General features: G+C 46.1%; 1 protein-coding gene across 3 annotated transcripts in view; it reads right to left on the bottom strand.

The window, feature by feature from the left end:
• LOC139240867 (natural resistance-associated macrophage protein 2-like) overlaps nt 1-17865 on the bottom strand; it is a 413050-nt gene that overhangs the window by 337204 nt on the left and 57981 nt on the right. For all 3 annotated transcript variants that reach the window (XM_070869364.1, XM_070869363.1, XM_070869366.1), the window contains exons 3-5: nt 15859-15998; nt 7780-7902; nt 7239-7358 (exon numbers count right to left, since the gene is read on the bottom strand). In XM_070869364.1, the coding sequence (XP_070725465.1) occupies nt 7239-7358; nt 7780-7902; nt 15859-15998 (383 nt within the window). The remainder of the gene's footprint in view (nt 1-7238; nt 7359-7779; nt 7903-15858; nt 15999-17865) is intronic.

The raw sequence follows: 17865 nt of genomic DNA on the forward strand, positions 1-17865 counted from the left end.
AGCCCTTCGAGCCTGCACCGCCATTCAATGAGTTCATGGCTGAACATGAAACTTCAGTACCCCCTTCCTGCTTTCTCGCCATAACCCTTGATCCCCCGAGTAGTAAGGACTTCATCTAACTCCCTTTTGAATATATTTCGTGAATTGGCCTCAACTACTTTCTGTGGTAGAGAATTCCACAGGTTCACCACTCTCTGGGTGAAGAAGTTTCTCCTCATCTCGGTCCTAAATGGCTTACCCCTTATCCTCAGACTGTGACCCCTGGTTCTGGACTTCCCCAACATTGGGAACATTCTTTCTGCATCTAACCTGTCCAAACCCGTCAGAATTTTAAACGTTTCTATGAGGTCCCCTCTCATTCTTCTGAACTCCAGTGAATACAAGCCCAGTTGATCCAATCTTTCTTGATAGGTCAGTCCCGCCATCCCGGGAATCAGTCTGGTGAACCTTCGCTGCACTCCCTCAATAGCAAGAATGTCCTTCCTCAAGTTAGGAGACCAAAACTGTACACAATACTCCAGGTGTGGCCTCACCAAGGCCCTGTACAACTGTAGCAACACCTCCCTGCCCCTGTACTCAAATCCCCTCGCTATGAAGGCCAACATGCCATTTGCTTTCTTAACCGCCTGCTGTACCTGCATGCTAACCTTCAATGACTGATGTACCATGACACCCAGGTCTCGTTGCACCTTCCCTTTTCCTAATCTGTCACCATTCAGATAATGTCTCTCTGTTTTTACCACCAAAGTGGATAACCTCACATTTATCCACATTATACTTCATCTGCCATGCATTTGCCCACTCACCTAACCTATCCAAGTCACTCTGCAGCCTAATAGCATCCTCCTCGCAGCTCACACTGCCACCCAACTTAGTATCATCCGCAAATTTGGAGATACTGCATTTAATCCCCTCGTCTAAATCATTAATGTACAATGTAAACAGCTGGGGCCCCAGCACAGAACCTTGCGGCACTCCACTAGTCACTGCCTGCCATTCTGAAAAGTACCCGTTTACTCCTACTCTTTGCTTCCTGTCTGACAACCAGTTCTCAATCCACGTCAGCACACTACCCCCAATCCCATGTGCTTTAACTTTGCACATTAATCTCTTGTGTGGGACCTTGTCGAAAGCCTTCTGAAAGTCCAAATATACCACATCAACTGGTTCTCCTTTGTCCACTTTACTGGAAACATCCTCAAAAAATTCCAGAAGATTTGTCAAGCGACATCATCCCGGGAGTCTGGGTGTATGTGAAAAAGTTGCACAAAGAACCTTTGGGTGCCAAGTGGGAGGGACCTTATCAAGTGTTATTGACCACCCAGGCAGCTGTTAAAGTCCAAGGAAAGAAAGCCTGGATCCACGCTTCACACGTTAAACGAGCACCCGTAACTGAAGCTGAAATCTAATAAGGACAATTACTTTTTGCCAAAATGTATAAATTTACTGTATTACTGATTGTAGGTATTCTAGGCATAGGCCTACTTCTTACTAGCCGACCCTCTGCACCAAAGGGAAATAGTAGGGTAGCAAGAGAATTACATGTAAATACCTTTTTATATATGTCATACATTTATGCCAAACAAGGTAACATTTTTAGTTGTTGGGTGTGTGCGCATATTCCTATTCACTCAAAGGGAGGGATTCCCTTGAGGCCAGTTCCCTTGAATATCTCGGGAATGGCTGAGTGGATAATTAAATCAAAACAAAACAGGCAAGGCGTTTCAGGATACGGAAAACTGGGCACGTAAATGGAAGTCAGCAGGTTACAATCTGACTACCTTTGAAGGGGGATACCAATCGTGCTACAATAATTCCAAACGGCCCCCATTTTTTGTTATCACTAATACAACGGGAATAGGAAGACCGGGGGAAATCATCAAAGGAGGCCAAAATATGGGGTATCGTAACTGCTCCCGGAATTATAATATAATCAAGCCACGGAACCGTCCAAACTGGGCCGATGTGGGAATTCTTAACGTAACGGGGATTCTGAATAAAACAGATGGAAAAGCCTGGACAGGCCCCGGAGTGTTGCTGACAAAGAAACAGTTTACATTCATTGCCTATAATGGCACCTATTGGGTGTGTGGCCACAAGGCCTACCCTTGGCTGCCCCAGAATTGGATGGGATCCTGCTATTTAGCCGACATTGTGCCTTATATGTATCATATAAAGTCACTGTCGGGACATTTACACTGTCCTAAGAGAGCTATCACAGAAACAGAGAGGTTCTTTGCCATTTTGATCCCCAGGCATGGGACCGCCAGACTGGCAAGGGAATCCATTAACATGGCCTCCGTTGTGTAACGGGTAGCCAATGATACCTCAGAGGCCCTAGTTAAAATCAATGCGGAAATGGTAGCAATCCGCACAGTAGCCCCACAGAATAGACTGGCCCTTGATTACATCCTGGCTGAAAAGGGAAGTACTTGCACCCTACTCGGAACTGAGTGTTGCACGTATATGTTGCCCAGATAGCTCCGAAGAAATTACCCACTTAGCGGAGCATATCCAAAAGGAGGTAGAAAAACTTAAGCAACCCCCATCATTCACTTTGTGGAGTGGAGCCACTGAATGGCTAGGTTCAATAGGAACTTCATTGGTGGAAGGTTTAATTCTATTTGTTGTAATTATTTTACTTTTATATTGTTTGTTTATGTTGATTAAATGTTGTTGCGATCAGGCGGCTGTAGTTGCTGTCCCGCAGGCGAGACACCTTGCAGGTCCCAGCAGACCATCTGTACATGGCACAGGGGTATGTTATGCTAAAGGGAAGGTTGTTTACTGGTTGAATTAAGATATTGATTTGGATTAAATTGCAATAAGGTTAATTAACCTACTAAAACCAGACTTCCACTGTGGCCACGATGGAACTCGGGTTGCTGTAAATTTGTGTGGAAGCTACTAGTCCGGACATGTGGCGAAACACATCAACAAATTTTAGAAGGAAACTCTGTTAACATGTATGAAATTATTTTGTAGAATGTTTAACCAGTGATAAACTGAAACATAAAACATCAGCTATGAAAGAATCAAAGGGGGGATTGATAGAGAATTCAAGCTCTGCAGCCTGGCTGCAGTTTTTGAGAAAACAGACCACATTGCATTAAGTCATCAATCAACTTGACATTTTAGGAACTTGGGTAGCGAGCCAATTAAAGGTTAAAAGACGATCAATTGAGCCAATAAGGTCTAAGGCGGCGAGTTCTTTTCTGTAAATTGAACGAGGTATAAGTACAGCCATTTTGGCCATGTGGCCTCAGAAGGACAAAGGTCTGGCTTAAAGCCAGAAGCTTGTTGCTGCTGCCAGAATCAAGTTCCATTAAAACTACAACCGAAGTTCGTATTTCATTGGAAATTAAGAGTTCTAACAAAAGGCATGGATGAGGGTTTCAACAGCGGATGAGCCGAGGCGGGGGAGATATTACGGAGGTGGAAGTCGGTGGTCTTTTTGATGTTGAGGATATGGGGTCAGAAGCTCAGCTCAGGGTCAAACAGGACGCCGAGGCTGCGAACGGTCTGGTTTATTAGCCAGGGAGGGGGACAGAATCGGTGGCGAGGACATATTAGTTTTTGGCTGGGGCCAAAGATGATGGCTGCAACCATCCCAATGTTTAGCTGGAAAAAAATGCAGCTCATCCAACACTGGATGTCGGACAAGCACAGAGACAGTGCACGGGGTCTGGAGAGGTAGTGGCAAGGTCGACCAGGGTCGTCATCAGCGTACATGTGGAACCGAACCCTATGTCTACGATTGATGTCGCGATGGGGCCGCATGTAGATGAAAATAAGGACAAGGATAGATACATGGATAATTCTGGAGGCAACAGTGTGGGAGCAAGAAGAGAAGCCACTGCTGGAGAGGTTCTGGCTGCAATTGGATAGGTAAGAGTGGGACCAAGTGAGGGCAGTCTCACTGAGCTGGACAACGAAGAGGCGTTGTAGGAGGAGTGTGGTCAACTACGCTAAAGGCTGCAGAGAGGTCAAGGAGGGATAACGCCCCACAGAGGTGGCTATTTGAGACTTTGATTAGGGCTGTTTCAATGCTGTGGCAGAGGCAGAAACCTGATTGGAGAGATTCAAACAGGGTTGGGAAAATGTGCATGGATTTGGGAGACAACACGTTCAAAGACTTGAGGGGAAAAGGAGATTCTTCATGGAGGAGTTGCGAACATAAAGGGGGCCTGAATCACTGTTTGTGACCATGGAGTTACCCAGTTCCTGTCCTCTCCATTTTTCCCCACTGTCGAAGTGCTGAATGAGCAGGATGTGGAGCAACAGCAAACCTTTCAAAACAGCTCCTCTTTAAACATGTTCCTCACAACCAAGCTCCCAAAGACAACAGTAGACATTAGTAGGGTGTGTAGCCAGACAGATTGAACACAAGTCCCAGGAAGTGACAGTGAGCTTGGATTGCACACTGGCTCAGTCCCACCTGGAGTCCTGTGTACTGGGGTTTCTGCTGATCTCCTGCTGAAGTTATGGTGGTAGCCCAGGAGATTCCATAAGGTAGCAGTAGCAGGACATTTGGAAAAGCATGATTCAATCAAGCAGAGTCAGCATGGTTTTATGAAAGGGAAATCATGTTTGACAAATTTGCTGGAGTTCTTTGAGGATGTAACGAGCAGGGTGGATAAGGGGGAACCGGTGGATGTGGTGTATTTGGATTTCCAGAAGGCATTCGATAAGGTGCCACATAAAAGGTTACTGCACAAGATAAAAGCTCACGAGGTTGGGGGTAACATATTAGCATGGATAGAGGATTGGCTAACTAACAGAAAACAGAACGTCGGGATAAATGGGTCATTCTCTGGTTGGCAACCAGTGACTAGTGGGGTGCAGCAGGGATCGGTGCTGGGTCCTCAACTATTTACAATCTATATAAATGATTTGGATGAAGGGACCGAGTGTAATGTAGCCAAGTTTGTTGATAATACAAAAATGGGTGGGAAAGCAAATTGTGAGGAGGACACAAAAAATCTGCAAAGGGATATAGACACACTAAGTGAGTGGGCAAAACGTTGGCAGATCGAGTATAATGTGGGAAAATGTGAGGTTATCCACTTTGGCAGTAAAAATAGAACAGCAAATTATAATTTAAAGAGAGAAAAATTGCAAAGTGCTGCTGTACAGAGGGACCTGGGGGTCCTTGTGCATGAAACACAAAAAGTTAGTATGCAGGTACAGAAAGTAATCAGGAAGGCCAATGGAATGTTGGCCTTTATTGGAAGGGGGATAGAGTATATAAGCAGAGAAGTCCTGCTACAACTGTACAGGGTATTGGTGAGACCACACCTGGAGTACTGCGTACAGTTTTGGTCTCCGTATTTAAGGAAGGATATACTTGCATTGGAGGCTGTTCAGAGATGGTTCACGAGGTTGATTCCGGAGATGAGTGGGTTGACTTATGAAGATAGGTCGAGTAGGTTGGGCCTATACTCATTGGAGTTCAGAAGGATAAGATAATGAGGGGTTCGACACGGTGGATGCAGAGAGGATATTTCCACTCATAGGGGAAACTAAAACTCGGGGATATAGTCTCAGAATAATTGGCCGCCCATTTAAAATGGAAATGGAGAAATTTCTTCTCTCAGAGGGCTGTAAATCTATGGAATTCTCTGCCTCAGAGGTGTGGAGGCTGGGTCATTGAATATATTTAAGGCGGAGATTCAGATTTTTGAGCGATAAGGGAGTAAAGGGTTATGGGGAGCGGGCAGGGAAGTGGAGCTGAGTCCATGATCAGATCAGCCCATGATCTTATTGACTGGTGGAGCAGGCTCGAGGGGCCGAATGGCCTACTCCTGCTCCTATTTCTTATGTTCTTATTCCCGTAGAATTTCAGGGCAATAATGAGATTATTTGAACTTTGGCACCAGTGAAGTGAACCATGATGGTCTTCACCGATGTTGTACACTCTACTGTCTGTAATCTCATATCTAGTTCCACATTTATTCCTATAACGGGACAAAATGGGAATTGTCCCAAAGTTTCCCCAATATCTCAGTGGGTCAATGCACTATGTCACGTGAGGTGATACAGACTAGGAAACCCCATTGGGCTCTGACCTTGCTCTATGTAGCGTTCGCTGATCTCAACCAGGATGCTGAGAGAGTTATAACTTGGTCTCACTGGCTGGCTCTTAGTCACTATATAAGCTGGCGTGGAGGCTCCCGGATATAACTGAACTCGGCTGTGTTGCCCACGTTCGAATAGCTCACTGACCATCGCTGTCCAGTCTCACACATGAAGAAGTGCTCACTCTGGTGAAGGGCTCATATTTCAGGGACAAGAGTTAAAAATTAGGTTGTTTGGAGCAAATAGGAAAGTCAGAGGGATTGTCTGTAAACAGAAAAGAGCAACAGACTTGAGAAATAAATTACTGGGAAAGATTATTAAACTGGACTGTACAAATGGATTCTAAAGACACCTGGATATATTTCTGGACGAAATAAAGGGATGGTGTGTGAGAGAAAGGAATCCAGTACCTTTATCCAGCATGCTTCAGGAAAATAGGTCAAGTTGGACAGCAAAGGCTCATGGGGGTATTGACAAGCAAAATGAACCAGCGCAGCAACTGGAAAGCTACAACTGCAGCAACTTACAGAGAGGTTTAGTGCATTATCAGCCTCAAGATCTGCTCAGTACGTTAAACATCATGTGAAGGCCTTGGGATTGTAAACATCCCTTGACCTGGAGGGTGAGATTATCGTGCCTTCAGACCCAATATGTAGAATGTCCGAGATAAGAGAAGAATGAGGACTAACATCTCTCAATGGTACTGCAGATGGCCACAAGGAGGTGGATAATTGTGCAAGATATGCATAGAAACCTAATATAAGGAAAGCCGAGCCCCCAGTTAGACAGGCAATTCGTCACTCTGGTGCTACTATTGATAGGAGGGAGATCAATCACCTTTGTGCCCTGGGCACAGATATTGAGGTTGCACTGTTTATACTGGTGCACATTACATCGCTGGGTTAGCATAATTTATGTTTAAGTAGGTTAACAAAACTCTCTCTATCGAGTCGAATGGCAGAACTCTATTTAATCGATACCGAGTGGGGAAATAAGATCAAACCAGCCAGAGGGGTATGGTGAAGAGATGGTTGGTAGTTTCATTCATCGAAAAGGGAAAGATTTATTGGGCAAATGGCCTTTCCCTTTCAATCCTCGTATCATACAGATGCCTGTTGGGCAATACATTTTGGGTTGATCCTTCGAGCTCCAACACGTACCTTAGGATACTGTCTGTGGCACACCTCAGCAAGATGCATACCAGTGACCACTCCTAAGCGAGCAGCCAGTCGTTGCAGTAGCAGCCCAATGATGGTAGCAGTCAGCAGGATCCAAAGTAGCTACAGAAGGAAAACAACAGACCAAGTTACAGTCTGATGCGTTCACAGCAACATCTACAAACACTGCTCCACTCGGACACAAGGTGGCTACAGACACACTTCATAATATTCCAAAAGGTTATCTGGCAACTTGGAGAATGCTCTTACACCATACAAGTGAGAAAAGATTTTATGGTTACGTCACACGAGCAGCATTTTAGTGGGGTAGGTGCAGCAATGACCTTGCACCACTAAATGTCACTGGGACACACTGCAAACAAAGCATTTGGTTAACATTCAGGACAGAAAACACAATTCATCACGTGCTCTGATCTTCAGTACAGAAGCTGAAGATCAGACTATTTCCTGTGCACAAGATTGAAGAGCAGTGAAAACCATTGACACTCTGGGGGAGATTTCCCACAAGAGGCGAAGGCTGTACCTTAAATCCTGCCACGGATCCAGACTGAAGGTCAGATTCAATGTTTCCTGGGTCCAGATATGCAATACTCATAAGAAACCCAGGCCCTGTAAAGGCCCAGAGCTTCCGAAAGCTAAATCGAGTCTAAAAGCAAAAAGAAAGAGCAGTGGGTTAGACACTTGCGAGCTGAGTTTCCAGCACCCATTATTAAGGCACTAAAGGCAGGTGTAGGATGGGAAGTTTAAGATCAATGACCAATGAATCTGTGTTTGGCCGCGTTTCTCTGGTGTCTTGGCCAACATTCCTCCCGACGGTGTAAGTACAACTCCCTGCTCTTCTTTGAATAGAAACAGCAGGACAGGAAGCTGGGCCAAGTTCAACTGCATGATGGCACCTCTGACAGTGCAGCACCCCCTCAGTACTGCACTCGAGTGCCAGCCTTGACTATATGCACAAGTTCTGGTGGGACGGGGGAACGACGACTTGAACCCACAATCTTTGACTGAGTGTCAAGGGCGTCTCAACTTGGCCAAAGTAAGAGTCATATCAGTACAATATCGTCACGTCAGATTGTGCAAATGAAGGAGACACACAGTTTGGTGAGCTGGGTGGAAATCCAGCATGATTTTAAGAATCTCGAAATCAAGCTCCTGAGAAATCTGCACACGCCTGCAAAATCTGCACACTCCTGCAAGGCCTCAGTTTAGAAACATAGAAACATAGAAAATAGGTGCAGGAGTAGGCCATTCGGCCCTTCTACCCTGCACCGCCATTCAATGAGTTCATGGCTGAACATGCAACTTCAGTACCCCATTCCTGCTTTCTCACCATACCCCTTGATCCCCCTAGTAGTAAGGACTTCATCTAACTCCTTTTTGAATATATTTAGTGAATTGGCCTCAACAACTTTCTGTGGTGGAGAATTCCACAGGTTCACCACTCTCTGGGTGAAGAAGTTCCTCCGCATCTCGGTCCTAAATGGCTTACCCCTTATCCTTAGACTGTGTCCCCTGGTTCTGGACTTCCCCAACATTGGGAACATTCTTCCTGCATCTAACCTGTCTAACCCCGTCAGAATTTTAAACGTTTCTATGAGGTCCCCTCTCATTCTTCTGAACTCCAGTGAATACAAGCCCAGTTGATCCAGTCTTTCTTGATAGGTCAGTCCCGCCATCCCGGGAATCAGTCTGGTGAACCTTCGCTGCACTCCCTCAATAGCAAGAATGTCCTTCCTCAGGTAAGGAGACCAAAACTGTACACAATACTCCAGGTGTGGCCTCACCAATGCCCTGTACAACTGTAGCAACACCTCCCTGCCCCTGTACTCAAATCCCCTCGCTATGAAGGCCAACATGCCATTTGCTTTCTTAACCGCCTGCTGTACCTGCATGCCAACCTTCAATGACTGATGTACCATGACACCCAGGTCTCGTTGCACCTCCCCTTTTCCTAATCTGTCACCATTCAGATAATAGTCTGTCTCTCTGTTTTTACCACCAAAGTGGATAACCTCACATTTATCCACATTATACTTCATCTGCCATGCATTTGCCCACTCACCTAACCTATCCAAGTCGCTCTGCAGCCTCATAGCATCCTCCTCGCAGCTCACACTGCCACCCAACTTAGTGTCATCTGCAAATTTGGAGATACTACATTTAATCCCCTCGTCTAAATCATTAATGTACAATGTAAACAGCTGGAGCCCCAGCACAGAACCTTGCGGTACCCCACTAGTCACTGCCTGCCATTCTGAAAAGTCCCCATTTACTCCTACTCTTTGCTTCCTGTCTGACAACCAGTTCTCAATCCATGTCAGCACACTACCCCCAATCCCATGTGCTTTAACTTTGCACATTAATCTCTTGTGTGGGACCTTGTCGAAAGCCTTCTGAAAGTCCAAATATACCACATCAACTGGTTCTCCCTTGTCCACTCTACTGGAAACATCTTCAAAAAATTCCAGAAGATTTGTCAAGCATGATTTCCCTTTCACAAATCCATGCTGACTTGGACCTATCATATCACCTCTTTCCAAATGCACTGCTATGACATCTTTAATAATTGATTCCATCATTTTACCCACTATCGATGTCAGGCTGACCGGTCTATAATTCCCTGTTTTCTCTCTCCCTCCTTTTTTAAAAAGTGGGGTTACATTGGCTACCCTCCACTCCATAGGAACTGATCCAGAGTCAATGGAATGTTGGAAAATGACTGTCAATGCATCCACTATTTCCAAGGCCACCTCCTTCAGTACTCTGGGATGCAGTCCATCAGGCCCTGGGGATTTATCGGCCTTCAATCCCATCAATTTCCCCAACACAATTTCCCGACTAATAAGGATTTCCCTCAGTTCCTCCTCCTTACTAGACACTCTGACCCCTTTTATATCCGGAAGGTTGTTGGTGTCCTCCTCAGTGAATACCGAACCAAAGTACTTGTTCAATTGGTCCGCCATTTCTTTGTTCCCCGTTATGACTTCCCCTGATTCTGACTGCAGGGGACCTACGTTTGTCTTTACTAACCTTTTTCTCTTTACATATCTATAGAAACTTTTGCAATCCGTCTTAATGTTCCCTGCAAGCTTCTTCTCGTACTCCATTTTCCCTGCCCTAATCAAACCCTTTGTCCTCCTCTGCTGAGTTCTAAATTTCTCCCTGTCCCCGGGTTCGCTGCTATTTCTGGCCAATTTGTATGCCACTTCCTTGGCTTTAATACTATCCCTGATTTCCCTTGATAGCCACGGTTGAGCCACCTTCCCTTTTTTATTTTTACGCCAGACAGGAATGTACAATTGTTATAGTTCATCCATGCGGTCTCTAAATGTCTGCCATTGCCCATCCACAGTCAACCCCTTCAGTATCATTCGCCAATCTATCCTAGCCAATTCACGCCTCATACCTTCAAAGTTACCCTTCTTTAAGTTCTGGACCATGGTCTCTGAATTAACTGTTTCATTCTCCATCCTAATGCAAATTCCACCATATTATGGTCACTCTTCCCCAAGGGGTCTCGCACAACGAGATTGCTAATTAATCCTCTCTCATTACACAACACCCAGTCTAAGATGGCCTCCCCCCTAGTTGGTTCCTCGACATATTGGTCTAAAAAACCATCCCTTATGCACTCCAGGAAATCCTCCTCCACGGTATTGCTTCCAGTTTGGTTAACCCAATCTATGTGCATATGAAAGTCACCCATTATAACTGCTGCACCTTTATTGCACGCACCCCTAATTTCATGTTTGATGCCCTCCCCAACATCACGACAACTGTTTGGAGGTCTGTACACAACTCCCACTAACGTTTTTTGCCCTTTGGTATTCTGCAGCTCTACCCATATAGATTCCACATCATCCAAGCTAATGTCCTTCCGAACTATTGCCTTAATTTGCTCCTTAACCAGCAATGCTACCCCACCTCCTTTTCCTTTTATTCTATCTTTCCTGAATGTTGAATACCCCTGGATGTTGAGTTCCCAGCCCTGATCATCCTGGAGCCACGTCTCCGTAATCCCAATCACATCATATTTGTTAACATCTATTTGCACAGTAAATTCATCCCCCTTATTGCGGATACTCCTTGCATTAAGACACAAAGCCTTCAGGCTTGTTTTTTTTAACACCCTTTGTCCTTTTAGAATTTTGCTGTACAGTGGCCCTTTTTGTTCTTTGCCTTGGGTTTCTCTGCCCTCCACTTTTCCTCATCTCCTTTGTCTTTTGCTTTTGCCTCCTTTTTGTTTCCCTCTGTCTCCCTGCATTGGTTCCCATCCCCCTGCCATATTAGTTTAAATCCTCCCCAACAGCACTAGCAAACACTCCCCCTTGGACATTGGTTCCGGTCTTGCCCAGGTGCAGACCGTCCGGTTTGTACTGGTCCCACCTCCCCCAGAACCGGTTCCAATGCCCCAGGAATTTGAATCCCTCCCTGCTGCACCACTGCTGGAGATTAAGCAGCTTGAACCACACAACTTACCAGAGCTGCGTTCGATTGTTGGTTCAACTAGGCCCATTCAACCCTTTGGGGCATTGGCTTGCAGCTATCTGGGCCAAGTGGGAAGAATCCCAGCCCTCCATGAGAGGTCGACCCAGGCTGATAGGGCAAGATTACCAGTACCATGGCTTACTGCAGATTCAGGCATTGGATGCCCGAATTTACTGCAGAGGGCTGACCCGGTATCAAACTTCCATTGCCAGGCATGGCATGTTAAGAGCCAACGTGACCCCGATGCAAATACCAGTGAGAGCAGATGTGGGTTACTGGAATCACAGTGCCTGTTTCATCAGATAGGGATGAACATTAAACAAAGAACAATGAAAAGCTAAGAAGGCAGCAGGAGATCAGGTAACAGAAACTGTCAGAGCTTCGCTTAAGCATGGTATGACTTTTACCCAACCTTAGAGATTACTTTACTTACCGAGGTTTCTTCGGCAGCACCTCCCAAACCCGCGACCTCTACCACCTAGAAGGACAAGGGCAGCAGGCGCATCGGAACACCACCACCTCCACGTTCCCCTCCGAGTCACACACCATCCCGACTTGGAAATATATCGGCCGTTCCTTCATCGTCGCTGGGTCACAATCCTGGAACTCCCTCCCTAACAGCACTGTGGGAGCACCTTCACCACACGGACTGCAGCGGTTCAAGAAGGCTCACCACCACCTTCTCAAGGGGCAATTAGGGATGGGCAATAAATGCCGGCCTTGCCAGCGACGCCCACATCCCAGGAACGAATAAAACAATATCCTCAATAATCCCTTGGTATCTGCTATTTCTTTAATATATATTTTACCTTTCAAAGTGGAGCCTTCCCCTCCAGCTCACTGAGTATCTGCAATGTCCAGTGTACCACATAGCCACACAAACCAGTAAAACCTCAGGTTCAATCCCTGGTCTGTACCTGTACTAAGTTAGCTGATCACAGCCAGGGAGCCATTCGACCCACAATTACTCTCCGTCCCTTGGGTTATGGAGGGGAGATGAATGATCCGTGGTCTCACTCTGATCATCATCCTGTGATCCTCCCCTTGCTGGAAAATGTGTCTGTGTGTCTTAGCAACAAACATAAACTGCATTTCTATTGCAGTTTTCACATGCGGGGAGAAGTCTCGCAGTCACATTAATGGCCAAAAAGAAAGCTTGGAGTGGGGGAGGCAAAATAACCTGTTAAGAGTTTTGAGAAGGCTTGGAAAGCAGGGAGGGGCATGACTAGGTGGAGGGAACTAGGCAGGAAGTTAGAGTTGACAGTATTGTCGTAGCTGAATGAGCAGCCACCAGTGGCATGGATGCAAGACTGCAGATCACTACGCAAGGGTTGGGGCGAGGCCTGGAGGGATTTCGAAGTGAAGGCCAAGATTTAGAAGTCAAATGATTGTCTTCTCCAAGCTCTCCATGCCCCAGAGCATGATGGGCGTGCGGGACTTTGCAACTTGTGGAGAGTTGAGATGAGAAGGCTAGCTGTATGAGCCTTGTCCAGATAAATTTGGTGGCTCTCTTCCATGGGGTCGAGTGATCCCAGCAGAATAATTGTGCTGTACTTAACCGGACTATGACTTACCCATTCAGATAAGGACAGCATTGAGATCAGATCTGATGCTTCTGCAGTCAAAGAGCCTGCTAACGCTCAATCTCAAGGGCAACATAGAAACATAGAAACAAAGAAACATAGAAAATAGGTGCAGGAGCAGGCCATTCGACCCCTCGAGCCTGCACCGCCATTCAATGAGTTCATGGCTGAACATTCAACTTCAGTACCCCATTCCTGCTTTCTCGCCATACCCCTTGATCCCCCTAGTAGTAAGGACCTCATCTAACTCCTTTTTGAATATATTTAGTGAATTGGCCTCAACAACTTTCTGTGGTAGAGAATTCCACAGGTTCACCACTCTCTGGGTGAAGAAGTTCCTCCGCATCTCGGTCCTAAATGGCTTACCCCTTATCCTTAGACTGTGACCTCTGGTTCTGGACTTCCCCAACATTGGGAACATTCTTCCTGCATCTAACCTGTCTAACCCCGTCAGAATTTTAAATGTTTCTATGAGGTCCCCTCTCATTCTTCTGAACTCCAGTGAATACAAGCCCAGTTGATCCAGTCTTTCTTGATAGGTCAGTCCCGCCATCCCGGGAATCAGTCTGGTGAACCTTCGCTGCACTCCCTCAATAGCAAGAATGTCCTTCCTCAGGTTAGGAGACCAAAACTGTACACAATACTCCAGGTGTGGCCTCACCAATGCCCTGTACAACTGCAGCAATACCTCCCTGCCCCTGTACTCAAATCCCCTTGCTATGAAGGCCAACATGCCATTTGCTTTCTTAACCGCCTGCTGCACCTGCATGCCAACCTTCAATGACTGATGTACCACGACACCCAGGTCTCTTTGCACCTCCCCTTTTCCTAATCTGTCACCATTCAGATAATAGTCTGTCTCTCTGTTTTTACCACCAAAGTGGATAACCTCACATTTATACACTTTATACTTCATCTGCCATGCATTTGCCCACTCACCTAACCTATCCAAGTCGCTCTGCAGCCTCACAGCATCCTCCTCGCAGCTCACACTGCCACCCAACTTAGTGTCATCCGCAAATTTGGAGATACTACATTTAATCCCCTCATCTAAATCATTAATGTACAGTGTAAACAGCTGGGGCCCCAGCACAGAACCTTGCGGTACCCCACTAGTCACTGCCTGCCATTCTGAAAAGTACCCATTTACTCCTACTCTTTGCTTCCTGTCTGACAACCAGTTCTCAATCCATGTCAGTACACTACCCCCAATTCCATGTGCTCTAACTTTGCACATCAATCTCTTGTGTGGGACCTTGTCGAACGCCTTCTGAAAGTCCAAATATACCACATCAACTGGTTCTCCCTTGTCCACTCTACTGGAAACATCCTCAAAAAATTCCAGAAGATTTGTCAAGCATGATTTCCCTTTCACAAATCCATGCTGACTTGGACCTATCATGTCACCTCTTTCCAAATGCACTGCTATGACATCCTTAATAATTGATTCCATCATTTTACCCACTACCGATGTCAGGCTGTTCCCTGTTTTCTCTCTCCCTCCTTTTTTAAAAAGTGGGGTTACATTGGCTACCCTCCACTCTATAGGAACTGATCCAGAGTCAATGGAATGTTGGAAAATGACTGTCAACGCATCCACTATTTCCAAGGCCACCTCCTTAAGTACTCTGGGATGCAGTCCATCAGGCCCTGGGGATTTATCGGCCTTCAATCCCATCAATTTCCCCAACACAATTTCCCGGCTAATAAGGATTTCCCTCAGTTCCTCCTCCTTACTAGACACTCTGACCCCTTTTATAACCGGCAGGTTGTTCGTGTCCTCCTTCGTGAATACCGAACCAAAGTACTTGTTCAATTGGTCCGCCATTTCTTTGTTCCCCGTTATGACTTCCCCTAATTCTGACTGCAGGGGACCTACGTTTGTCTTTACTAACCTTTTTCTCTTAAAGACTGACTTGCATTTTATATAGCGCCACTCACGACCACCGGACGTCTCGAAGCACTTTACAGCCAATGAAGTACTTTTGGAGTGTAGTCACTGTTGTAATGTAGGAAACACGGCAGCCAATTTGCACACAGTGAGCTCCCACAAACAGCAATGTGATAATGACCAGATAATATGTTTTTGTTATATTGATTGAGGGATAAATATTGGCCAGGACTCTGGGGATAACTTCCCCTACACTTCTGTGAAATAGTGCCATGGGATCTTTTACGTCCACAAGAGAGAGCAGACGGGACCTCGGTTTAACGTCGCATCCGAAAGAGGGCACCTCCGACAGTGCAGCACTCCCAACGCACTGCACTGGAGTGTCAGCCTAGATTTGTGCTCAAGCCCCTCAACCCACAACCTTTTGGCTCGGAGGCGAGTGTGCTAGCCACTGAGCCACAGCTGACACATGATAAATGGTGAGGTTGCAGACGGTGGTTCGCGGCTGTGTACCCGTATCCGAGCAAGAGCCAATGCCAATAGGGGACGAGCGGGGAAAAAAAACTGGAAAATCTTAAAAAAAAACAGACAATGAATCAGAGAAGCCTTTCTTACTTCTAGGACACAATAAAATTCTCACCGAACTATTATCTGGGATTGGGATCTTCTCATCCAGATAGGTTTGGGTACTCTCCTCGATTAGATCAGGAGATGCTGGCGGAGTGATGGTGCTGTACCTCATGTGAATGTTACTCGCACCATCGGGTTCTACGTCCGGTTCTGAAAAGAGAAAAAGAAAGTGATTACGAGCATTCAATCTGCCTTCAGTCAGTTCTCTCGTAGCGCCCATTTTCCTGAATTATACATTTATTCCAGCAAACGTGGGCAACACTAGCAAGGCAGCACTAATTGCCCATCTTCAGGGCAAAGAGCGTCAACCACATCGTGTGGGTCGACAGCCACAGGTCGGCCAGACTGAGGAGAGGCAGCAGGTTCCCTTCCCCACCAATCCACCAGTTTTCCTGCTCACAATTCCTTTGTCAGCCCACAAATTGCCAGCCGTACTGAATTAAATTTCACAACTTATCAAAGTGGGATTTGACCACTCAATCCACTAGGTTGCTAGTCCAGCACCGTAGCCACGAGGCCTCAGAATCCATTGCTTCCACTCAGTTACACGATGTGCTCATTGTAACAGATACCATGGGATACTAAAGGGGCTTACATGATGTGATAACCCTCTGTACCCAGTCCCAGAGTGTGAAAGGACAGTGTGATAACCCACTGTCCCCAGTTCCAGAGTGTGAAAGGACAGTGTCATAACCCACTGTACCACCCAGTCCCAGAGTGTGAAAGGACAGTGTGATAACCCACTGTACCCAGTCCCAGAGTGTGAAAGGACGTGTGATAACCCACTGTACCACCCAGTCCCAGAGTGTGAAAGGACAGTGTGATAACCCACTGTACCCAGTCCCAGAGTGTGAAAGGACGTGTGATAATCTACTGTACCACCCAGTCCTAGAGTGTGAAAGGACAGTGTGATAACCCACTGTACCCAGTCCCAGAGTGTGAAAGGACAGTGTGATAACCAACTGTACCCAGTCCCAGATTTTGAAAGGACAGTGTGATAATCCACTGTACCCAGTCCCAGAGTGTGAAAGGACAGTGTGATAACCCACTGTACCCAGTCCCAGAGTGTGAAAGGACAGTGTGATAACCAACTGTACCCAGTCCCAGAGTGTGAAAGGACAGTGTGATAACCCAATGTACCACCCAGTCCCAGAGTGTGAAAGGACAGTGTGATAACCCACTGTACCCAGTCCCAGAGTGTGAAAGGACAGTGTGATAACCCACTGTACCCAGTCCCAGAGTGTGAAAGGACAGTGTGATAACCCACTGTACCCAGTCCCAGAGTGTGAAAGGACAGTGTGATAACCAACTGTACCCAGTCCCAGATTTTGAAAGGACAGTGTGATAACCCACTGTACCACCCAGTCCCAGAGTGTGAAAGGACAGTGTGATAACCCACTGTACCCAGTCCCAGAGTGTGAAAGGATAGGGCAATAACCATAACTTTCCAACTAATGCAGCCACTTATATTAGTCCAAGGACACACTGTGTAAAGCATTGATCAGGTCACCAGTGCAGTAGAGGCCGCACATTTCTGAACCGTGCATTAAAAAGGAGAGCGGTGTCAGAAGGGGCACAAATAACGCCAAAGAAGATATATACTGACAGGAAATCATCAATGTGGTAAAAAGCGAGTGAGTATCTGCCTGCCGTGTTTTTTAAATTGACAGAACCAGATCTAATAGAAGCAGAGCTATAGTATGCCAGAATCTCCATTTCCACAGTGTGGATTTTCGATGACAGTTGACATGGTATCTACAAGCTGCAAAATTACAAGCAGTTCATTGAAATAGGTGTGTTCAGCATACACAAGTGGAAGAGTAGACTAGTCAGAAACTAGGACGGGTGATTATAAGTTGAGAAATAGGTCAGCTAAACAAAATGAGGCAGGACCACAAATTCTGTTGGTCCATGCCACATCCTTTTTGGTTGAAAAACAAAAACTAAAATAGCTGCTTTGGTCCTATATTTAGGAATCATACAACCACATGCATTTATATTGTGTCGTTAATGTAGA

This window comes from Pristiophorus japonicus, chromosome X (genome assembly GCF_044704955.1).
Source record: "Pristiophorus japonicus isolate sPriJap1 chromosome X, sPriJap1.hap1, whole genome shotgun sequence".
Taxonomy (NCBI): domain Eukaryota; kingdom Metazoa; phylum Chordata; class Chondrichthyes; family Pristiophoridae; genus Pristiophorus; species Pristiophorus japonicus.